Source organism: Neoarius graeffei, chromosome 11 (genome assembly GCF_027579695.1).
Source record: "Neoarius graeffei isolate fNeoGra1 chromosome 11, fNeoGra1.pri, whole genome shotgun sequence".
Classification (NCBI taxonomy): domain Eukaryota; kingdom Metazoa; phylum Chordata; class Actinopteri; order Siluriformes; family Ariidae; genus Neoarius; species Neoarius graeffei.
Window position 1 is genome coordinate 32,622,052 of NC_083579.1, and position 21,946 is coordinate 32,643,997.

Below are 21,946 nucleotides of genomic sequence, written 5' to 3' on the forward strand. Positions count from 1 at the left end.
TAATAAACTGTAATTTTACAAAAAGAAAATCAATTACGGCCAAGATATGAGTGGAAAAAAAAAAGATGTTTATCTTCAAATTTACAAATGAAGCAAGGTTTTTCATAACACCTGATTTTTATTTCTTTGAATTTCATTAGAAATTTAACCCATTCAGTTCAGTTTACACAACACAAGCTGAACACATACAGTAGCCATGTCAGTCTCTACAACTCATCATCCCCATGCTCGTCTTCGTTTTGGGACTGGCTGATGCTCCGTCTCATCCTCTTCTTCAAAGTCACTGTCAGACTCTGAATTTTCAGAAATGTGAGCCTCACGTTCTGAAACGTCTTCCTCTACATCATCATCAAAAGCTTCTCTCTCTTCCAAAATCATTTGCAAGTCCATCTGAGCAGAGAATCTTTTGGCCATCTTGATCAGCTGTGATAAGGAGCCACATTGGAAAAGCTATAGTTATTGTGTCCTGCCCCCAATTTATGGGAACTTCTGTCTTGATTCCCGCAAGACAGAGGGTAAAATGTGTAGGAATGTGAGAGCAGACAGGTGTTGGTGCTTGAACGGCAGGGGCAGAAACACAAAACTCATACACACACACACACACACACACACTAACAGCAGGCCCAGACAGGAGGAGGACAGATACCCCTTTTCCACCAAATCAGTTCCAGGGCTGGTTCGGGGCCAGTGCTGGTGCTGGTTCACAACTCGTTCAACTTGCGAGCCAGCTGAGAACCAGTTTGCTTTTCCATAGCTCGCGGTGCTAAGCGGATCCACGTCATTACGTCGCTGTATACATCATTACGTCGCTGTATATGTCAGTTACGTCGCTGTATACGTCAGTTACGTCGCTATGTTTACATAAACCTTGGCGCGAATATCAAAGCAAAAACAACATGGAAGAAGCAGCAGCAGCAACAATAATAATAATGGATGACTTCGCGTTTGTACAGCTGCTGCTTCTCGTCGCTTAAAAATGGCGATCTTTCGTGGTCTTGTTATTGTTGTTGGTCTTAACAACTCCGCCCCCCCGCTGACGTAAGTGATTCTTTCCTCTGGCCCAGCAGAGAGTTGGTGCTACCCTGGAACCGTTTTTTCTGGCCCCAGAGCCAGTTCTTTGTCAGTGGAAACAGAAAACCCGGTTCCAAACTAAGCACTGGCCCCGAACCAGCCCTGGAACTGCTTTGGTGGAAAAGGGGCAAGAGTGAAGGTACATACTTTTATTAGCCCCGGGTCCAGTGGACCCAAACATCCTGTATGTAATATAAATGTGTGTGGGGGTGTGTGCAGTGTGTGGTCATCGAAAATGTGTTCTGATATTATGTTCTTCACAAAAAATGAGCCAAGGCCAATGAGTCTGAGTTTGAAAAAATAATTAATCGTATCATTGTTCCTTTGATAAAAAATGAAGACGGGTCCCACAGACCCGAACACCATACAAGGGTTTTAAAAACACTGACATACTTCCATCTTCACACTACTTTGGTGTACTCGCTGTGTAACGCTCAGTATCTGTTCCAGCTGAGGGGCGGGGCTAATTTCCAGTCCTGAAAACTGAAATGAAGTAATTCGCCTGAGCATGACCTTCATCTTCATTCGTATAGTTCCACTTCTTATAGTAAAACTACATGTATCTTGTGAGCTGCCTTTTCTGTAAAAAAAACCCATGGAGTAGTGAGCACAGAAAGTGCAATTTTTCTTCAAAGAAAGTCAAGAACCTAGTTTAATAAAAAGTAAAACTAAAAAATCTTCCCACATATAACTCACCCCATCCCAAAATCACGCATGATGGTTGGCTTTTTAGAAAAACATTCAAAACTCTTGAACAAGTTGTCTTGGGCTGGGGAGAAGTTCCCGACCCGAAAAAATGTAAACATGAATGTGAAATGAAGAAACTAGCTGAGAAAGTAGATATCTACCAAATCAGAGCTGAGCAGGTTGATTGTGAACAGGGGCGGGGCTTATTTCTTGGTCAGGGAAAAAAAAAAAGTTCCCGGAATTTTAATTCGAAGAAACTATTCAAGCAACTTGCGTTCGTCATACAGCCCCACAGACTCTGTTGAAACCATGATTGCCTTGTGGGTTACCTTTTAAGGAAAAGGGGCAAGTTTACTTTGACGGGGGTGGGGCTAATTTCTGGGCCAGAAAACTGTAAAGTTTAAACAGAACAAGATAACCAGCAGGTTTGCGCTTACTTCTGTTGAAACCATAAGTGCTTTTATGTGTTGTCTTTGAAGAAAAATAGGCATAGATGAGAAAATCTACTTCGGCAGGGGGCAGGGATCATTTCTGGGCCAGAAAATTATAAATAGAAGGGTGTTTTTTTTGAATGAGAAAATGAGCAGCAATCATTTTGCAATTGCTACACGGATCAGTTTTTTTTAAGCATCTCTGAAATTATGATTATTACACATGTAGGAAGACTTTTAAAAAGTTACAAATTGCACCTTTAATCATTTCGTAATCACCCACTGACTGTGCTTTATCTGTTTTGTGCATCTGTTGAAGTGTAAATGATGCATGTAAGCATTTTGTTATGACTCATGATGCCCGATTCCTGCCTGCTGCCTTTTTTTTTTTTTGCCAGGGTCTTATATTAAAGTGTGTGTGTGTGTGTGTGTGTGTGTGTGTGTGAGATGGAGGATAAAAATGAAGGATGGAGAGGCAAATAGAGGAGCTGTGAGCCTGGCGGCTGGGTAATGGCATTGTTACTGAATTGTTAGCGAGGCGGCTGAGCTCCAGGGCCAGATGTTCCACTTGACATGGTACTCGAGTGGAGAGTCAGTTGGCCAGCTGTCTTCTCATCTCGTCTTTTTCTCCTAAAGCTCGCACCACTTTTTGCAAGGCGCTTTGTAGCTCCATGTGATACAAAATAAACACTTTATAACCATTCGATTCTTTGACTGTCTTTGCTCAGGTCACTCTGTACTGCCTTTGTTTGCTGAGACATTATTAGCATAGTGCTGATTTTCATTTAATTAAAACGCATGCGCCTGTTCTTTGAACTTTGTTCCAGTCTTAATACCTAATATCTTTACCTTCATGTAAAATGCATGATTGTAAAACTTCATACATTGAACACCTCCCAGTGTTATTCCCCGGATAGAGTTATATTTAAGGAGTACAGGTCACAGTGTTTCTCCACAGCCTCCTCTGGAGAGTTCTGGATCCAAAAATCATGGCTTCGGTGAACCGGGTGCAGGTATTATTCATGCTCGGGCCCCAATTGGAAGTGGTGCAAGGGGCAGAGAAGAGACACAGACAACTTAAAAATGCCAGACTTCTCCACAGAGTCTTTGGCCTACTTGTCTAAAATTGAGGAGGACATTTTAATGGCATGTCTCTTTTTTTTTTTTTTGAGATTATCATCATTATTCTTCAATGTGAATGGAGGTCGACTGTAGAACAGGCTCTTAGAGTACTGACATGGAAGGGGTGTGTGTGTGTGTGTGTGTGTGTGTTAACTTTTATATACCTTTATTTAGAGTCTTATTACAATAATACAATTCAAATTAAGATAAAGGAATGGGATATAAGATGTGGATGAGTAGAAAGATCTGGCAAACTTGCAAAGAGCATTGTAAAAATAGCGCATGGACTTTACAAGGCTGCGGAAAGAATGAGAGTATTCGAGGTTTTTCTTTTTTCTTTTCTTTTTTTTGGGATTATCCATCATACTTTCTGTCTCTATGAGCACATTATCTCTGTAAAGTCTTTTTATGTAGCGCATATAACATATAAAAATAGCATCACTGTGCTCAACATCTCCTTTATTCCTTTTTTTATTTTCTAAGTTTCTCAGTTCCTCGATTTTATGAAGATTAAACAGTAAAAACATGACCTTAAACCTTCTGGTAATAAAGTCAGTGATGATATTTAACTCATTGCATGTCCTTATCACACTCCTGCAGTTGATAAAAATGTAGTTTTAGCCTTTTTTTATGCACATGGCTAGAAAAGTGCACACAGGATATCAGACGCTTTGCTGTGTATCGTTTGTGCACTTTTCTGGCCACAACCTTCAGAATCGTCTGAAAAGCAATTGCATTTTTACTAACATTTGGAATGGGATAATTATAAAATCATGGGGAGGTTTGGAAGATCGGTTATCAGAATTGCATCTTGAAAAGTTCCATATGCATAGTTCCATATGCAGCATTTAATGGTGAATAAATTAGGAAAAGTCGTGTTTGTAGGCAATTCTTGGCCGCCTTTATTGGTGAAATGTATGATATACTTTAGCGAAGATAGAAATGTAGCTTGTACAGCTAATAAAATGAGCTCTGCTTCTACTGTCCTGCACTTTTTTTAATTTATGTCAAATTTCAAAACTGTTTAAAGAAGCAGTTTGTCATTTTTAGATCCCCCCTGCAGTCTGTGAGATGAATTGCAGATACAGTCAAAATAGGTACCACCCTTTCCATTTCCCCCCCAAATATATAGAATCCCCCTGTGTTGATATTATGTATATTTTATGTCCTGCTTTTTAAGGAAAAGTAGCAAAGCTGAGTTTGGGGGTGGAGCTTATTTCTTGGTCAGAAAGATGAAAACATTATGAATACAAATCTTGCCCAAAGTTAGATGAATTTCATGGCGGTTATGCCAAGTTGCAGTTTTTCTAAGGTGTATTTTGATTATCCCCCACCCAAACGACGTTTGGCAGGGGATATAGAAACGGGTTCCATCCGTCCATCTGTCCGTCCGGTTGCGTTTTCGTTTCTGGGCCATATCTTTGAAACTACTGAAGATATCTTCATGAAACTTTGTATATATATCAAGCAACATGTGAACTGGTGCCTTTTGCTAGTTTTGAAAAAGAAAGTATTTTTCAAATTTTTACATAGAAAATAGATTTTGACTTAGTTTCTAAAAGCAATGTTTGTTTCCAGAGCATATATTTAAAACTGTTCATGATACGGATTTGAAACTTGGTGTCCATGCTAACAAGGTGATATAGATGTGCCTTTTCATACTAAGAAATTTGAGAAATTTAAATTTTTCATGTTTCCATGGAAACAATTTCAGACTTAGGCTACATCCACACGACAACGGCAACGAGATTTTTTTTAGCGGATAAAAAAAATATCGCGTCCACATGGGTAACGGATCAGTAAAATATCAGGTACATATGGCAACGCAACGCTTGCTGAAAACGATGCAATACACATGCCACACCTGTACGTGCGCTGTAAGACAGTCCCATCGGAGACACCAGAACAATAGAAGAAGTAGGACGCATGCGCATAAACCCCTTCTTCTACCCGGCGTGAATGAGTGAGTGCTGCTTGTTCTAGTCATGTGGTTGTGACGTCATCATAAACAAATCCGTTCTACTCATCCAGACGACTTCGTAACGGCACCGTTGCCAGATTTTTCCACTCTGGAAACCGTTCTCAAAAAATATCGTTTTGGGGCACCCAAAACGCCGGTGCCGTGTGGACGCCAGGCCGAAACGATAAACAATTTTATCGGATTCACCTGAATCCGTTGCCATGTGGACAGGACCTTAGTCTCTGAGGTTAGTCTTAGGGGTAGGTTTTGTTTCCGGAGCAGAACTCGAAAACTATGAGTGGTATGGTCTTTAAAGTTGGTATATGTGTTGATTAAGTCATGTATATGTGCATTTTGATCCTAAGAAATGTGAGAAATTAAAATTTTTAGCTCACCTGGACCAAAGGTCCGGTGGGCTTATGCCATAGGCTGCTGAGGTCCGTGTAAAGACGTAGGGTTGGTTTCCTGCAGCAGAACTTGAAAAATATGACAAAGAATATCTTGAAACTTGGTATATAGTTGGTATATAGGGCGGGGGATATAGATGACTCTGTCTTCTTGTTTAAAATGATTATTACATGCCTGGGAACATGTTTAAGTGTTACATATGGCACCTTTAATTTTTTTTTCTATCAGCACCCAACCAACCAATCATCTCTCTTTAAAACCTGATTCCTCCATATGGTATTCTACATCAGATTAAACACTGATGACTTCCACACTTCACATTCAATTATTTAATATTTACGAGATATTGCAAATTGCCACTTTAATGAAGTCTCACAATCATGTTTCGTCAAATTTTTCTATTTTCTTTCCACAGCTGGAACCACATTCATCTTTGGGAAAGGTGGAGGTCTCATCACCTACAACTGGCCAGCTAACGAGCGGCCAAGCACACGTATGGACCGTCTGACGGTGGGCTTCAGCACCTCTCTGAAGGATGGAATTCTGGTGCGCATCGACAGTGCTCCAGGCCTTGGAGACTACATCATGCTCCACATTGTGAGTCCTTTTTCCCGTGTATTTAAGTAATGAATCCACTCCAGGGTTCCCAGTTTGATCCCGAGCTTGGCTTATTGTCTGTGTGGAGTTTTACACTGTGATGTTCTCCCTGTTTTTGGGTGCTCCAATTTCCTCCCAAAAACATGTACGTGGGTGGATTAGTGCTTTTAAATTGCTCGTTACATGCGAAAGTGTGTGAGTACATGGTGCCCTGTTAATGGATTGGAGTAACATTCAGATGTATTTCCTTCTTGCACCAAGTGTTCCTGGGTTTGGCTCTGGAGCTACTGATTATAGAAGATGAATGAATATTACAGATATCATTTCTTTGCTTGTTTCTAATGATAAGGAATAATAACGAATGCAAAATTGTTATGCATTGTGGTATTGCTAGCAATAACTGAGGGTTAAAATCAGAGACCAGAAAATGTGGCTTCAGGGAGAAAAAAAAAAACACCCAAAAAACCCATTTTGTATGGAAATTGACCAAGGATATGGTTATGCCTGGGGGGCGGAGTTAATGTACCTTTTCTTATAGCTTCTTTTATACAAAAACAAACTACATCACTCTCGCTTGTTCAGGTATAAACCGTTTTTTCGCTCATTAAGTTCGGACCTGCAGCGCTGTCATCCCCTAACCCCTCCTGAACCCCCCACCTCTCTCTCTCTCTCTCTCTCTCTCTCTCTCTCTTTCTTTCTTTTAAACCTATTACTAAATCCAAAGCGTTTCACTTAGAGAGGCAAAACGTGCTTTATTCCAGCAAAATAGCTCCTGGACGTGCATTTAATAATTTCCGAAACGTTTACATTGTGCCAACTAATAGCAGCAACTGAACTTGCATTTGAATGATGCACTTACTCAAATAAATAAAAAATAAATAAAAACTGCTAATGGCAGATGAGCGGCATGACAGCTCCAGGAATCAGCGACTCATATGGAAAGTGGAAATACTGGTGTGTGTGTGTGTGTGTGTGTGTGTGAGACGACTGTAGAACATATAAGATCAAGTGTTGCTTGTTATCAGGTCTTAGTGCTAAACTCCGATGAAGATGAAATATGAAATACTTCTTCAGGCTCAGTTACAGGCGCACTTTTTTATTTAAAATTTTTTGTTCTTTCTTGTTTGTTTTTTTTTTAAGCTGGTCTGCATTAGAAACTCCAGCTCCATGCATGGATTTGAGATATTACAAATCAAAGATTGAAAAAATGCTTAATTTTTAGAAAACTGCCATAATATTCTGTATATGAGGCTCACATGGTCCAAAATGGGCCTCATTAACCAATGAAATCAACTGTTTTTTCTTAATAACTTTTCTATTTTTCAAGATATGTATATGGAAATTTGCAGGCACGTAGATGGTTGTATCCTGAATACAGAGTTTAAAAAATCAGCAAAAACAAATTATGCAAATTATTATTTAATTAGTATTACTTATGCTAATTAGGTAAAACATTAAATCAGTACACTCAATAAAAAAGTAATTAAATTTGTGTTTCTGACATCTGTTTTTTTTTAAATATCATTCCGACCACTAAGATCTCAATATTTTTCATCAAAACAATTACAGTTATATTCTAAAATAGTTATTTCTTGACATGAATCAGTTTGATTTAAAAAAAAGTAAAGTAGGTAAAGCTATGAAAACTCACTTCAAAGTCTTTCGTGAAGCATAACATCAAAACTAGCCGACGGAAAATTTTGCTGAGTACTTCATCAGAAACAGTGAGAGAACATGCCTATAAAAGTTATCTGATTGATATTCACAAGTAATCCAGTCAGAAACCAATCAGAAGAGAGAAGGAGCCTGAGCTCTTTCCCGTGACTCAAAAAGCACCAGCAGTTTCCCAACGTCACGCGAGCAGAGACCTGCTGTTACTCCCAAAGTACTGAACAGATCTTAATAAGATAAATTTCTTTTGAAAGCAGAGATTATGAGCTTTTTAATGATAATATTCATAATAGAAAATATTCAAGAGTTAAGTAATGACAGATTTGGAAACTTAGATGAGCGTCTGCATGCACAATTTTCACAGCACGGCCAGCGAGCGTCTGATATGCCTACTGTGAATGTTGATATAGTCACAGCACTTCTGATGTGCATAGGGGCATCAAAAGCATTTTTAATGTGTGGGGGACACAGTGGCGGGGGGGTCTGGGGGTCCTCCCCCAGAAAATTTGTAATTAATTAGATGCCATTTCCTACATTCTGGTGTATTTTTAACAGGTTGTTAAACACCTAATTTTACCTACAAAAGTCACTTAATTCAATGACTATTTTAGAGACTCAACAATAAGTCCTCATTCAACTAGTCCATATATTCATCAGCCTGTTTTTAAACCCACTGCTCTGCCTAAGATAATGAGATGAATGTGACACAATTTATCACCAACAATGACTTTATGCGTGCATTTTACTTTTTATTTTGTGTTTTCTTTTTTATTTAGTTTTAGATGTAACACAACATACTACTGGGCCAAGCAATAGTGACACTCAACTGTATGTTTAAAAATTAGAATATTCATAATTTCACACAATGAACAGGCATGACATGCAAACTTCATAACACAAAATCACACTGTGTCAAGCAACGATGACACATAAAAAACAGCTTCACACAATGAACAGGTGCAATTTTGTTCACCACCAACAGTGACTTTAGTGGGTGCATTTGACTTTTTTCTGATTTAGCAATACTCATGACAAAAATGACACGGCATCATGCCGTCTTCATAACACAAAATTACACTGTCAAACAACGACACATAAAAGAGAACTTCACACAATGAACAAATGCAGTTTTGTCAACCTACATGCAATGATGGTACGACAGTAACATTTACAGATTAGTATAACAAATAGATTTATAGATATAACTCCTTCTTACATTGGTGCCACCACAATTTCTACCACTTCATAACTTTTATCCTCCTTTCCTTCACAATCCACCTGGAATAACATCCGTCTCTCTCCATTGCTTTCCTTTCTACTATTCCTTCCCCATACACTGATTTCCCATGTTACTTTCCAGAAAATTGGCAAAGACCAGACGAAACAAGTTCTTCGAATCACAACAGGGAATCAATAAATATCAGAGCAGACTTGACCTCATTCTTGGCATTACAGTAAGGTAGGCCTACTGGGTTTGAATTAAATTATAGCTAACATTAAGCTAGCTGATACATTGACTAGCCAGCTAACTGCACTAACATTTCCATTGGGACAAAAAAACCTGTCCTGTGGGGAAATTTTGACTTACTTTCCGCTTCTTTGTAAAGATTTCCTTATGTCCATAGTGTCTGGGGAGGAGCAAATACTGCAAACAATTCATCATCAACTAAGAATACCCCATTAGGCTAAGCTTATTTCATTGTTTAGTTGAACATTAATTTAACGTGGCCTAGGGTTCATTTTGAGGGCATATACAGTGGGGCAAAAAAGTATTTAGTCAGTCACCAATTGTGCAAGTTCTCCCACTTAAAAAGATGAGAGAGGCCTGTAATTTTCATCATAGGTATACCTCAACTATGAGAGACAAAATAAGAAAAAAAATCCAGAAAATCACATTGTCTGATTTTTAAAGAATTTATTTGCAAATTATGGTGGAAAATAAGTATTTGGTCAATAACAAAAGTTCATCTCAATATTTTGTTATATACCCTTTGTTGGCAATGACAGAGGTCAAACGTTTTCTGTAAGTCTTCACAAGGTTTTCACACACTGTTGCTGGTATTTTGGCCCATTCCTCCATGCAGATCTCCTCTAGAGCAGTGATGTTTTGGGGCTGTCGCTGGGCAACACGGACTTTCAACTCCCTCCAAAGATTTTCTATGGGGTTGAGATCTGGAGACTGGCTAGGCCACTCCAGGACCTTGAAATGCTTCTTACGAAGCCACTCCTTCATTGCCCGGGCGGTGTGTTTGGGATCATTGTCATGCTGAAAGACCCAGCCACGTTTCATCTTCAATGCCCTTGCTGATGGAAGGAGGTTTTCACTCAAAATCTCACGATACATGGCCCCATTCATTCTTTCCTTTACACGGATCAGTCATCCTGGTCCCTTTGCAGAAAAACAGCCCCAAAGCATGATGTTTCCACCCCCATGCTTCACAGTAGGTATGGTGTTCTTTGGGTGCAACTCAGCATTCTTTCTCCTCCAAACACGATAAGTTGAGTTTTTACCAAAAAGCTCTATTTTGGTTTCATCTGACCATATGACATTCTCCCAATCCTCTTCCGGATCATCCAAATGCTCTCTAGCAAACTTCAGACAGGCCTGGACACGTACTGGCTTAAGCAGGGGGACACGTCTGGCACTGCAGGATTTGAGTCCCTGGCGGCGTAGTGTGTTACTGATGGTAGCCTTTGTTACTTTGGTCCCAGCTCTCTGCAGGTCATTCACTAGTTCCCCCCGTGTGGTTCTGGGATTTTTGCTCACCGTTCTTGTGATCATTTTGACCCCACGGGGTGAGATCTTGCGTGGAGCCCCAGATCGAGGGAGATTATCAGTGGTCTTGTATGTCTTCAGTTTTCTAATAATTGCTCCCACAGTTGATTTCTTCACACCAAGCTGCTTACCTATTGCAGATTCAGTCTTCCCAGCCTGGTGCAGGTCTACAATTTTGTTTCTGGTGTCCTTTGACAGCTCTTTGGTCTTGGCCATAGTGAAGTTTGGAGTGTGACTGTTTGAGGTTGTGGACAGGTGTCTTTTATACTGATAAAGAGTTCAAACAGGTGCCATTAATACAGGTAACGAGTGGAGGACAGAGGAGTCTCTTAAAGAAGAAGTTACAGGTCTGTGAGAGCCAGAAATCTTGCTTGTTTGTAGGTGACCAAATACTTATTTTACCGAGGAATTTACCAGTTAATTCATTAAAAATCCTACAATGTGATTTCCTGGATTCTTTCCCCCCATTCTGTCTCTCATAGTTGAAGTGTACCTATGATGAAAATTACAGGCCTCTCTCATCTTTTTAAGTGGGAGAACTTGCAAAATTGGTGGCTGACTAAATAATTTTTTGCCCCACTGTAACAAAAGAATAAGGTTTTAGCAAAAGCTAGCCATTGTGAGGTGGCAATGGGGCTGACGTCACCTCCTCCACTTTCGAGCAGCTGCACCAATATTTCTCTGCTCGCGCTGAGATTCACTCGCGTGCGGTGAGTTGTTGTCGGTAACGCCCGGAAAACCCGGAGTTGATTTTCAGTGGTATGTGTATTCTCTTATCGATCAAGTGGAATGGATTCTTTCACGAAGCAATAGAAACGGTGCTGGGTGAACAAATATTTTATGTTAAATGGGGGGGGTCCAAACGAAGAATTATGAAATGTGAGGGGGACACGTCCCCTTCACATTCAATGGTGGCGACGCCCATGGATGTGCGGCATATGTGCGCTGCTGAACGTAGATCTCTGAATCGATGATGATGATAAACTCAACTCGAATCACTGATATCCACACCTGTGTACACCGATCAGCCACAACATTAAAACCACTGACAGGTCAAGTGAATAACATTGATCATCTCATTACAGTGGCACCTGTTAAGGTGTGGGATATATTAGGCAGCAAGAGAACAGTCAGTTCTCGAAGTTGATGTGTTGGAAGCAGGAAAAATGGGTGAGCGTAAGGAGCTGAGCGACTTTGACAAGGGCCAAATTATGATGGCGAGATGACTGGGTCTGAGCATCTCCAAAATGGCGTATCTTGTGGGGTGTTCCTGGTATGTAGTGGTTAGTACCTACCAAAAGTGGTCCAAGGAAGTACAACCAGTGAACTGCTGACAAGGTCATGGGAACCTGAGACTCATTAATACACGTGGGAAGTGAAGGCTAGCTTGATTGATCCGATCCCACAGAAAAGCTTCTGCAGGACAAATTGCTGAGAAAGTTAATGTCTAAAATAGAAAGGAGTCAGAACGCACATCACAGCTTGCTGTGTATGGAGCCGTGCAGCTGCAGACCGGTCCGAGTGCCCACCCTGACCCCTGTCCACCACCAAAGTCACATCCAATGGGCATGTGAGCATCAAAACTGGGCCAACAGAAGAAGGTGGCCTGGTCTGATGAATCACATTTTCTTTCTACAGGATGCACTATGGGAAAAAGGCAAGCCAGTGGAGGCAGTATGATGCTCTGGGTAATGTTCTGCTGGGAAACCTTGTGTCCTGGCATCCATGTGGACACGTCCCACCTACCTAAACTTTGTTGCAGACCAAGTACACCCCTTCATGGCAACAGTATTCCTTAATAGCAGTGGCCTCTTTCAGCAGGAGAATGAACCCTGATACACTGCACAAATTGTTCAGGAATGGTTTGAGGAACATGTCAAAATGTGGAGATAGGTGTTGACTTGGCCTCCAGATTCCCCAGATCTCAATCCGATCCAGCATCTGTGGAATGTTCTGGACAGACAATTTTGATTCACCTTGCACCTTACAGAATTTTCAAAGATCTGTTGCTGAAGTCTATATTAGCGCGCACACTCTTGCGGAGACCACGCTTCGACAGGCCATAGCTGTTTTCATGGCACTACATATAGATATATATAAACCCATGATGAGACAGGAAGTGGCCGGGGCTGTGAATAATTCACCTGAGTCGCAATTGATGCCAGTGCGATAATTAACTTGCTGCTCTCAAAGATGAGAGAGACATTTTTAGACATTGTTTACCAGCAGGGTGGCTTTAGTTCATGAATAATATATGGAGAGAATGAACTACATCTATTCTGTTTTTCTCTCTCTCTCTCTCTCTCTTTGGATATACTCTTTGGTTTACAAAAGGTCATAAAACTGCTTCAGGCAGTAGATTTTTAATTTTTTTTGTCAATTCAGAAATACAGTTTTATTCACCAACATATTTTTGTGGGTTTAAGAAATTCTGGGTGAAAAAAAAGCAATTGGACAAAGAGACAAGATATGCATGGAACATTAAAGCTTTCATGACTAAACTAAACAAATGTCTCTTTTCTTCTACTTATGTTTGCTTTACCTTTACAAAAGCATTTGTTTGTTTCAACAAGAAACAAGTTATCCGACAGCTATCGTTAAAAGTACTGACTGCAAAGTCATCTGAAATTTTCAATTTTTTTTGTTGTTTTTTTATTTTCTTGCAAGAACAATATCACGATGATGAGATGTGATCATTTTGATGTCCTGAGGGTCGCTTTTCTCCATTTTGGGACCGTTTTCGTCCCTCTTGAGGTGAACAGTATGGCCCTACGGAAACAGCCGAACTTGAGGACCTTGAACTAATTAGCATAACTATGGAACTGCATCACACCAAGATGGCGACATGCAGAGAACATTGTGACTCTGCATCGACCTCGGAGAGTTTTGAGTCGTAGAGATGTAATTTGTGGTTGACATTCGCGAATAGATCCGTGAAACAAAAGCCGAATATATCTTTTCTCTGTTACTGCTTTCGTGTTATCGTGTAAGATCAAAACATGAGGTGTAGAACTCCATAATCGCTCCCGTGGAGTTGAGCTCATGCATTCTAAGGCTAAGATAGCTAAGTGCTAGCAAGAATGATTTAGTTATCTGTTCAGAAAAATGACGTGTCCTCTAACCTTGCTCTATCTTGTAGTTGCACTCACGAGACAGGCTTTCTTTTCTTTTCTGCTGCCTTTTAGGCCCCGGTCACACCGCCCGAACTTTGCTGGAGCGTTCCTTGAACGGTGGGGTGGGGGGGCCGAATTTCGACAACGCTTGTCACCGCGCACAAAATGGGAAAAAAATCGAAAACACGGGCGTTGGCTTAGCGGTGCACCACTGAAGCCGGCGTTGCTTTAGCGTTGGTTTAGTGGTAGCGAGCGTTGGCTTAGCGGCGTTCTGCGCATGCGGGCTTTGGCTCGGCGGGGGTATAAAGTTGGTTTAGCACCAATCATAGCAAGTCTCTCAGCATCCATGGTGATACAGTTTTACTGTAACTTTGAGCAAATTCGATATAGATGAGGTCTGAACTCAACGGCAGCTCGATTCCAAATGAGCTCCTGGTCCATTTCTCCCCGTATTTATAGCCAAATTCTGGTCCCGCTCCGACACCTCTATACCAACGCCAAACCAAAGTTCATCGCCGCCATGGATAGCTGCTTCAACGCCCGACACCGTTCCAGCAACCCCGTGTCCGCTCGTAAAACGCTTACAACCGCTCCACCGAAGTTTGTGCAACGTTTAATCGCCACCCGGGCAACGCTGGCGAAGCAGCGGTGGTCCAGCGTTCAAGATTTCTGCGTTGGCCTAGCGGACCCAAGCGTCCACGAACTTGCGTCTAGCGGTGCCAAACTTTGACTGGGCGTTGGTGGAGCGGGGGTGAACTTTGCCGGGGCGGAAAATTGCCCCCCCCTCACCGCTCGCAATATTTTGTGCAGCTCAAAACTTTCGGAGCGGTAGGAGGGCCCCTCGAGAAACATCAGCAGTGGCCGAGCGTATACGGCGTTGCTTTAACGGGGGCCAACTTTTGTTAAACGGTGGTGAACGGTTACGAGCGGTGATGAATTTTTTTCACCGCTCCAGGAACGCTCCAGCAAAGTTCGGGCGGTGTGACCGGGGCCTTAGCTGGTGGGACAGCCGAGTCCACCATGTTTGCCCACACCGACTTGTTTTGGTTAAAAGTAGATCAAACACGCCCCACGGTGGTCACGTGATATTGTTGCTCACTTGCTTTGGCCTTCTCCGGACTCATAAAATGCGGGACGCATTTTATCTCGGCAAAACATTTACACACAGGATACACGGTGTGTGTGTGGAGCAGCGAAACGTCTCGAAACTCCAACAGCAATAGAAATAGAACATTTTGCCCAGAATTCAACTTTGCAGTCAGAATCTTTGAATAATAAATCAAAATGTAATTGCTATGGTATAAAGGTCTCATCTCATCTCATTATCTCTAGCCGCTTTATCCTTCTACAGGGTCGCAGGCAAGCTGGAGCCTATCCCAGCTGACTACGGGCGAAAGGCGGGGTACACCCTGGACAAGTCGCCAGGTCATCACAGGGCTGACACATAGACAACCATTCACACTCACATTCACACCTACGGTCAATTTAGAGTCACCAATTAGCCTAACCTGCATGTCTTTGGACTGTGGGGGAAACCGGAGCACCCGGAGGAAACCCACGCGGACACGGGGAGAACATGCAAACTCCACACAGAAAGGCCCTCGCCGGCCCCGGGGCTCGAACCCAGGACCTTCTTGCTGTGAGGCGACAGCGCTAACCACTACACCACCGTGCCGCCTTGGTATAAAGGTATAAAACAAAATATAATCAAGTCTGCTTCAGCCCTCACTGATTATTTTCCTCTAACAGCACGATAACTCAAACATACACAACCATTCATTTTGAATTTATTCCTTTGCACTCTGTCTCTGACCTCTACTTTTATCTCGCTCGTCACACTCTACAGTTCTACAGCACTTTGCTGCTCGGATCTCAGATATCCCGTTAGAGGCTTTACACTCTGCTGCAATGCATGCACACACACACACCTCATTCTGCTTCTGTCGCTGTATCGAAAGAGCCGCAGGCAAGGCGTTATTGCTGCTGCCGCTGCTGCCAACTCATTTGCGAGATCTGGAGCAGTGTTATAGAGCAGAGGGAATTGAGTCGCCCTTTCTAAACTTCTCCACGTACTCGCTCGCCTTTGATGCTGCATTTGATTGGGGGAATTAGTATGTTCGCAATTTTTTTTTTTAAGGAGATATGCTAAATCTTCTTATTCCTTTTAAACCAGAGATAATTGGTGGATCATGATGTTTTAAAGCTTAATGATGTTGTGGATGTTTTCCTCTAATAACTGTGTCACTGTAGATATAATAAATCAGATTAGCAGCTCTATTTTTGTGCACACGCAAGAGAAAGTTAGTAGAAGTCTCTTGCTGTTTATTTATTTATTTATTTATTTTCCATTCTTTGTGCTCAGTTGCTTTTTTTTTTTTTGGCTCAACCCACTTTTTAGTCCAATTTTTGGCTCATGCCACAGCTTCCCAAACTCTATACTCAAATGGTATTTTCCTGAATCCAAACATTCTGCCTTAAACTAAATACAACAGACTGAATTACTTTATGAGTAATAAATAAGAAAAAATAGCTCCATAGTAACCGATAGTTGATGACGAATTGACTCTCGATGCAAGACATGCTAGGTTATTGCAACCTCGTCGTACATCTTCGGAAAAGGTCACTGCGCTCAACAAATCACTTTATAAAGGAAATTACAGTACAGGAGCTGATTTTGATTGGATGTCACATTAGAAGAAGAAACCTTTATTTGAAATTCAAGCACAGTGAAATTCATCCTCTGCATTTAATCCATCTGAAGCAGTGAACACACACGTGCACACACACCCAGAGGAGTGGGCAGCCACACGCAGCGCCCAGGGAGCAGTCAGGGGTCAGGTACCTTGCTCAAGGGCACTTCAGCCCAAGGCCGCCCCACGTTAACCTAACTGCATGTCTTTGGACTGTGGGGGAAACCGGAGCACCCGGAGGAAACCCACGCAGACACGGGGAGAACATGCAAACTCCACACAGAAAGGCCCTCGCCGGCCACTGGGCTCGAACCCGGACCTTCTTGCTGTGAGGCGACCGTGCTAACCACTACACCACCGTGCCATTATTATTAGCACATATAACCACATATTCATTCAAGCCACGCCCCTTTTTGTCAATCATTATTCTTTGCTAGCCGAGTAACATTCATTCATTATCTGTAGCCGCTTTATCCTTCTACAGGGTCGCAGGCAAGCTGGAGCCTATCCCAGCTGACTACGGGCGAAAGGCGGGGTACACCCTGGACAAGTCGCCAGGTCATCACAGGGTTGACACATAGACACAGACAACCATTCACACTCACATTCACACCTACGGTCAATTTAGAGTCACCAGTTAACCTAACCTGCATGTCTTTGGACTGTGGGGGAAACCGGAGCACCCGGAGGAAACCCACGCAGACACGGGGAGAACATGCAAACTCCGCACAGAAAGGCCCTCGCCGGCCCCGGGGCTCGAACCCGGACCTTCTTGCTGTGAGGCGACAGCGCTAACCACTACACCACCGTGCTGCCAGCCGAGTAACAATGCTCCCAATTATGAATACGAATATATCACTGGGATTGAACAGATAACGTGTTCTAAACAGATACAGATACAAATATAAATGCGAACGCTTGCCAGAAGTCGTCCGAGTGCTAGGTGTGACTGAGCAGTCAGATGTGAAGTTAGCAGGAAAAGCAAAAGACCATCACCGTGAATGCAACATGAACATGCAATAATACAGGGTTCATTCACTTCATCTTTAGTAGCTGCCTGGTCAAGGTTGCAGTGATTTCAATTCAACTATATTCATTTGCATGTTGGGGCATTGAGCAAAATAAACATGTTCGGCAATATTGCAGGAAGGTGCAAACCAAATTACACTCAGTTTGGCGTTAAATCTGAATACAAATATGTATTCTTGGAGCACAAATCAGATTCAGATACTGAGAGTGTCATTGCGTTGCATTTCCCTCACCAGGATATTAAGAACAACACCAAGATGATACGGCTTGTTTTTTTTTTTATCCTTTGTTTCTTTTTGATTGAAATTTTAGAAGCTTTTTTTCCCCGACGATTATTTTTTTTAGGTTTCGATTCAGTTTACAAATGAGTCGTTTACTTGCCCACAATTCATTTTTTACATGCTGTTTTTCATATGATTTATTCATTTACTCATGATTCGTTTTTCCATATGATTGCGTGTGCAGTTTGCTGCCCATTGCCATCGTGCCACAGGCGAAGTAATTTCCTTTCTCCTTCTATGGCGCCCTTCTGGCAAAGTTGCATCCAGAAAGTTAACATACCCAGACACCATTGCCAGAGACTCGGGCATCGATATTGACGACCTGGGTTCAGCGATGCAGGACTGCTGTGTCTGGAGAGAGTTAGTCATGGGAATCTCGCCCACTCTCGTGGTCGAAGGATGATGATCCATATGATTCATTTTCTCCATGTGTGATTTGTACATGATTTTGTTGAATTTCACCTGTTAATATTTGCGTAAATTTCAAACATCCTCGAAAATGAATGGAGAGCCAGAATGAAAGCTGAAAGTTTTACCGCCTCCTTTATAACAGAAGACTGCCTTCATTCAGCTCCTGTACTCATGATCAATCTTCTTTTTACTGTCATCATCCTGCCAGCTTGAGGCTATTTATTCATTAATTGTTAACTGTTAACTCCAAGCTATAGTCGCATAAAAGCTACAGACTGTTTGGGATGTTCCGCTATGATGCATCTGAAGCTACGTCATTAATGATGAGTAAATGTCCAAAAGCACCATCTGCTTGTGGTCATAGTTGCCAAGGATTCTCCCGACATGTTGGGAAAAGAGAGCGAGAGAGGCAGAATGACACGGGGAAAATCTCCCTGCTGTTTGAGAGAAAGAAACATGTACCCAGTCAGCATATTTGCTTGAAGGCTGGTCCATGCTATTCCAAGGTACACACTAATTGGCGTAAGTTTTGAGTGAAGAAAGTGAAATTTTTAATCTTTGCTCTTCTGTAATGTAGGAAAAGTACTCGTTTTGCAGGGCTGTCGATTTGTTGTAAGAATGCTCTCTAGTCATTAACAGCAAATGCCTTCATTCCTACTGCTGAACAGCAGGAGGTAAGTGTATAATTAGGGTTAAAAAAAAACTAAATGGATCTACAAATTGCTTCTGCATAGCTGTAGAGGGTTTTTTTTAATTTTATATCTGCATATCCATGGGCGGGCAGAATCTTTTGGTTTGCTTTAAAGGTCCTCTGCATACCCTACACTGAGAAGTACACATTTTATCACCTCGCTGTTAACCAGAGTATTTCAATTTTCTCAAACATACAATTAGAGCAAATCTGCAGGCGTGTCAAATGCTGTGGTCCAGCTGCATGTTCTGGGCTGTGTTGAGCAAAGCGCTTTTAAATCACTCAGAGCAGAGCAGAAAGGTCAGAAAAGTTGTGTCAGGTCTGTGCTCAGAAACCTGTTGAGTGAGACGCTACGTATAAGATGGAAGGAGATGTAAGAGTACAGAAAATCAATGGCGTTCATTTTTTAATCAGAGAGAAGCAAACCTCCACGCTGCCCGCTGAGATGCAGTCGTCATAGTCGTCTTTCATTGTACATGGTGCCATTTAGCCCTTAAAGCATGTGAAAAATCACGTAAGCTGATAATATATTATGTACTATATAGAGTACGCACCGTATCTTAAGCTATTCTTCAGTAACTGTGGAAATGAAAAAGAACATTATCATGCTGAATTTTTATTGCATCATTTTCGAACTTACAGGCATAATAGAGTTAAAACATAACAGGATGGAATGTATGAGGTAGAACAGAGCATGGTGCAACATAACAGGGAGGGATAAAAATGTCAGAACATAACAAGGTTGAACATGACAGAGAGGAATATAACGGGCATAAAGATGACAGGGTTAAACATAATGAGGTGGATACTAACAGATTAACAGGGAGGATGCTAACAAATTAACATAATGGGGAGGATGCTAAACAGATTAACATAACAGGGAGGATACTAACAGATTCACATAACAGGAAGGGTGTTAACAGAGGAACATAATGGAGAGGATGCTAAAAGATTAACATAAAAGGGAGGGTGCTAACAGATTCACATATCGGGGAAGATGCTAACAGAGGAACATTACAGGGAGGATGCTAAGAGATTAACATTACAGGGAGGATGCTAAAAGATTCACATAATGGGGAGGATACTAACAGAGGAACATTACAGGGAGGATGCTAAAAGATTAACATAATGGGGAGGATACTAACAGATTAATATCATGGGGAGGATATTAACAGATTAACATAACTGGGAGGATAGTAACAGATTAACATAATGGGGAGGATACTAACAGATTAATATAATGGGGAGGATACTAACAGATTAATATCATGGGGAGGATACTAACAGATTAATATCATGGGGAGGATACTAACAGATTAACATAACGGGGAGGATACTAACAGATTAACATAATGGGGAGGATACTAACAGATTAATATAATGGGGAGGATACTAACAGATTAATATCATGGGGAGGATACTAACAGATTAATATCATGGGGAGGATACTAACAGATTAACATAACGGGGAGGATACTAACAGATTAACATAATGGGGAGGATACTAACAGATTAATATAATGGGGAGGATATTAACAGATTAACATAATGGGGAGGATACTAACAGATTAACATAATGGGGAGGATACTAACAGAGGAACATAACGGGGAGGATAGTAACAGATTAACATAATGGGGAGGATATTAACAAATTAAAATAATGGGGAGATATTAACAGAGGAACATAACAGGGAGGATACTAACAGATTAATATAATGGGGAGGATACTAACAGAGGAACATAATGGGGAGGATACAAACAGAGGAACATAATGGGGAGGATACAAACAGATTAACATAATGGGGAGGATACTTACAGATTAAAATAATGGGGAGGATACTAACAGATTAACATAATGGGGAGGATACTAACAGATTAATATAATGGGGAGGATACTAACAGAGGAACATAATGGGGAGGATACAAACAGATTAACATAATGGGGAGGATACTTACAGATTAAAATAATGGGGAGGATACTAACAGATTAACATAATGGGGAGGATACTAACAGATTAACATAATGGGAAGAATACTAACAGATTAACATAATGGGGAGGATACAAACAGATTAACATAATGGGGAGGATACTAACAGATTAATATAATGGGGAGGATGCTAACAGATTAATAAATTGGGGAGGATACTAACAGATTAATATAACAGGGAGGATACTAACAGATTAATATAATGGGGAGGATACTAACAGATTAATATAATGGGGAGGATATTAACAGAGGAACATAACGGGGAGGATACTAAAACATTATCATAATGGGGAGGATACTAACAGATTAACATAATGGGAAGAATGCTAACAGATTAATATAACAGGGAGGATACTAACAGATTAATATAACAGGGAGGATACTAACAGATTAATATAATGGGGAGGATATTAACAGAGGAACATAACGGGGAGGATACTAAAACATTATCATAATGGGGAGGATACTAACAGATTAAAATAACGGGGAGGATACTAACAGACTAACATAATGGGGAGGATTCTAACAGAGGAACATAATGGAGAGGATACTAACAGAGGAACATTACAGGGAGGATGCTAACAGGTTCACATAACGGGGAGGATACTAACAGAGGAACATTATGGGGAGGATGCTAACAGATTAACATAATGGGAAGTCAAGTCAAGTCAACTTTATTGTCAAATATGCTATACATACTTGACATACAGCACAGATGAAATTACAGTCCTCTCTGACCCATGGTGCAAGCAGGCAATGCAGTAAATAAAAAAATAGAATAATTGAAATAAACAATACAAACAGTATAAACACTCTAGATTAGAACTGGACATAAACTAGACAGTCAAGGATACTAACAGATTCACATAACGGGGAGGATGCTAACAGATTAACATAATGGGAAGGATACTAAAACATTAACATAATGGGGAGGCTACTAACAGATTACAATAACGGGGAGGGTACTAACAGAGGAACATAACGGTGAGGATACTAACAGATTAACAAAACGGGAAGGA

At 41.2% G+C, this 21,946-nt stretch overlaps 1 protein-coding gene across 1 annotated transcript in view; it reads left to right on the plus strand.

Moving 5' to 3' along the window:
• The window catches only part of nrxn3a (neurexin 3a), an 851,023-nt gene that overhangs the window by 634,243 nt on the left and 194,834 nt on the right, over positions 1-21,946 (plus strand). Inside the window, exon 19 of the mRNA XM_060932786.1 lies at positions 6,095-6,276. Within this exon, the coding sequence (XP_060788769.1) occupies positions 6,095-6,276 (182 nt within the window). The remainder of the gene's footprint in view (positions 1-6,094; positions 6,277-21,946) is intronic.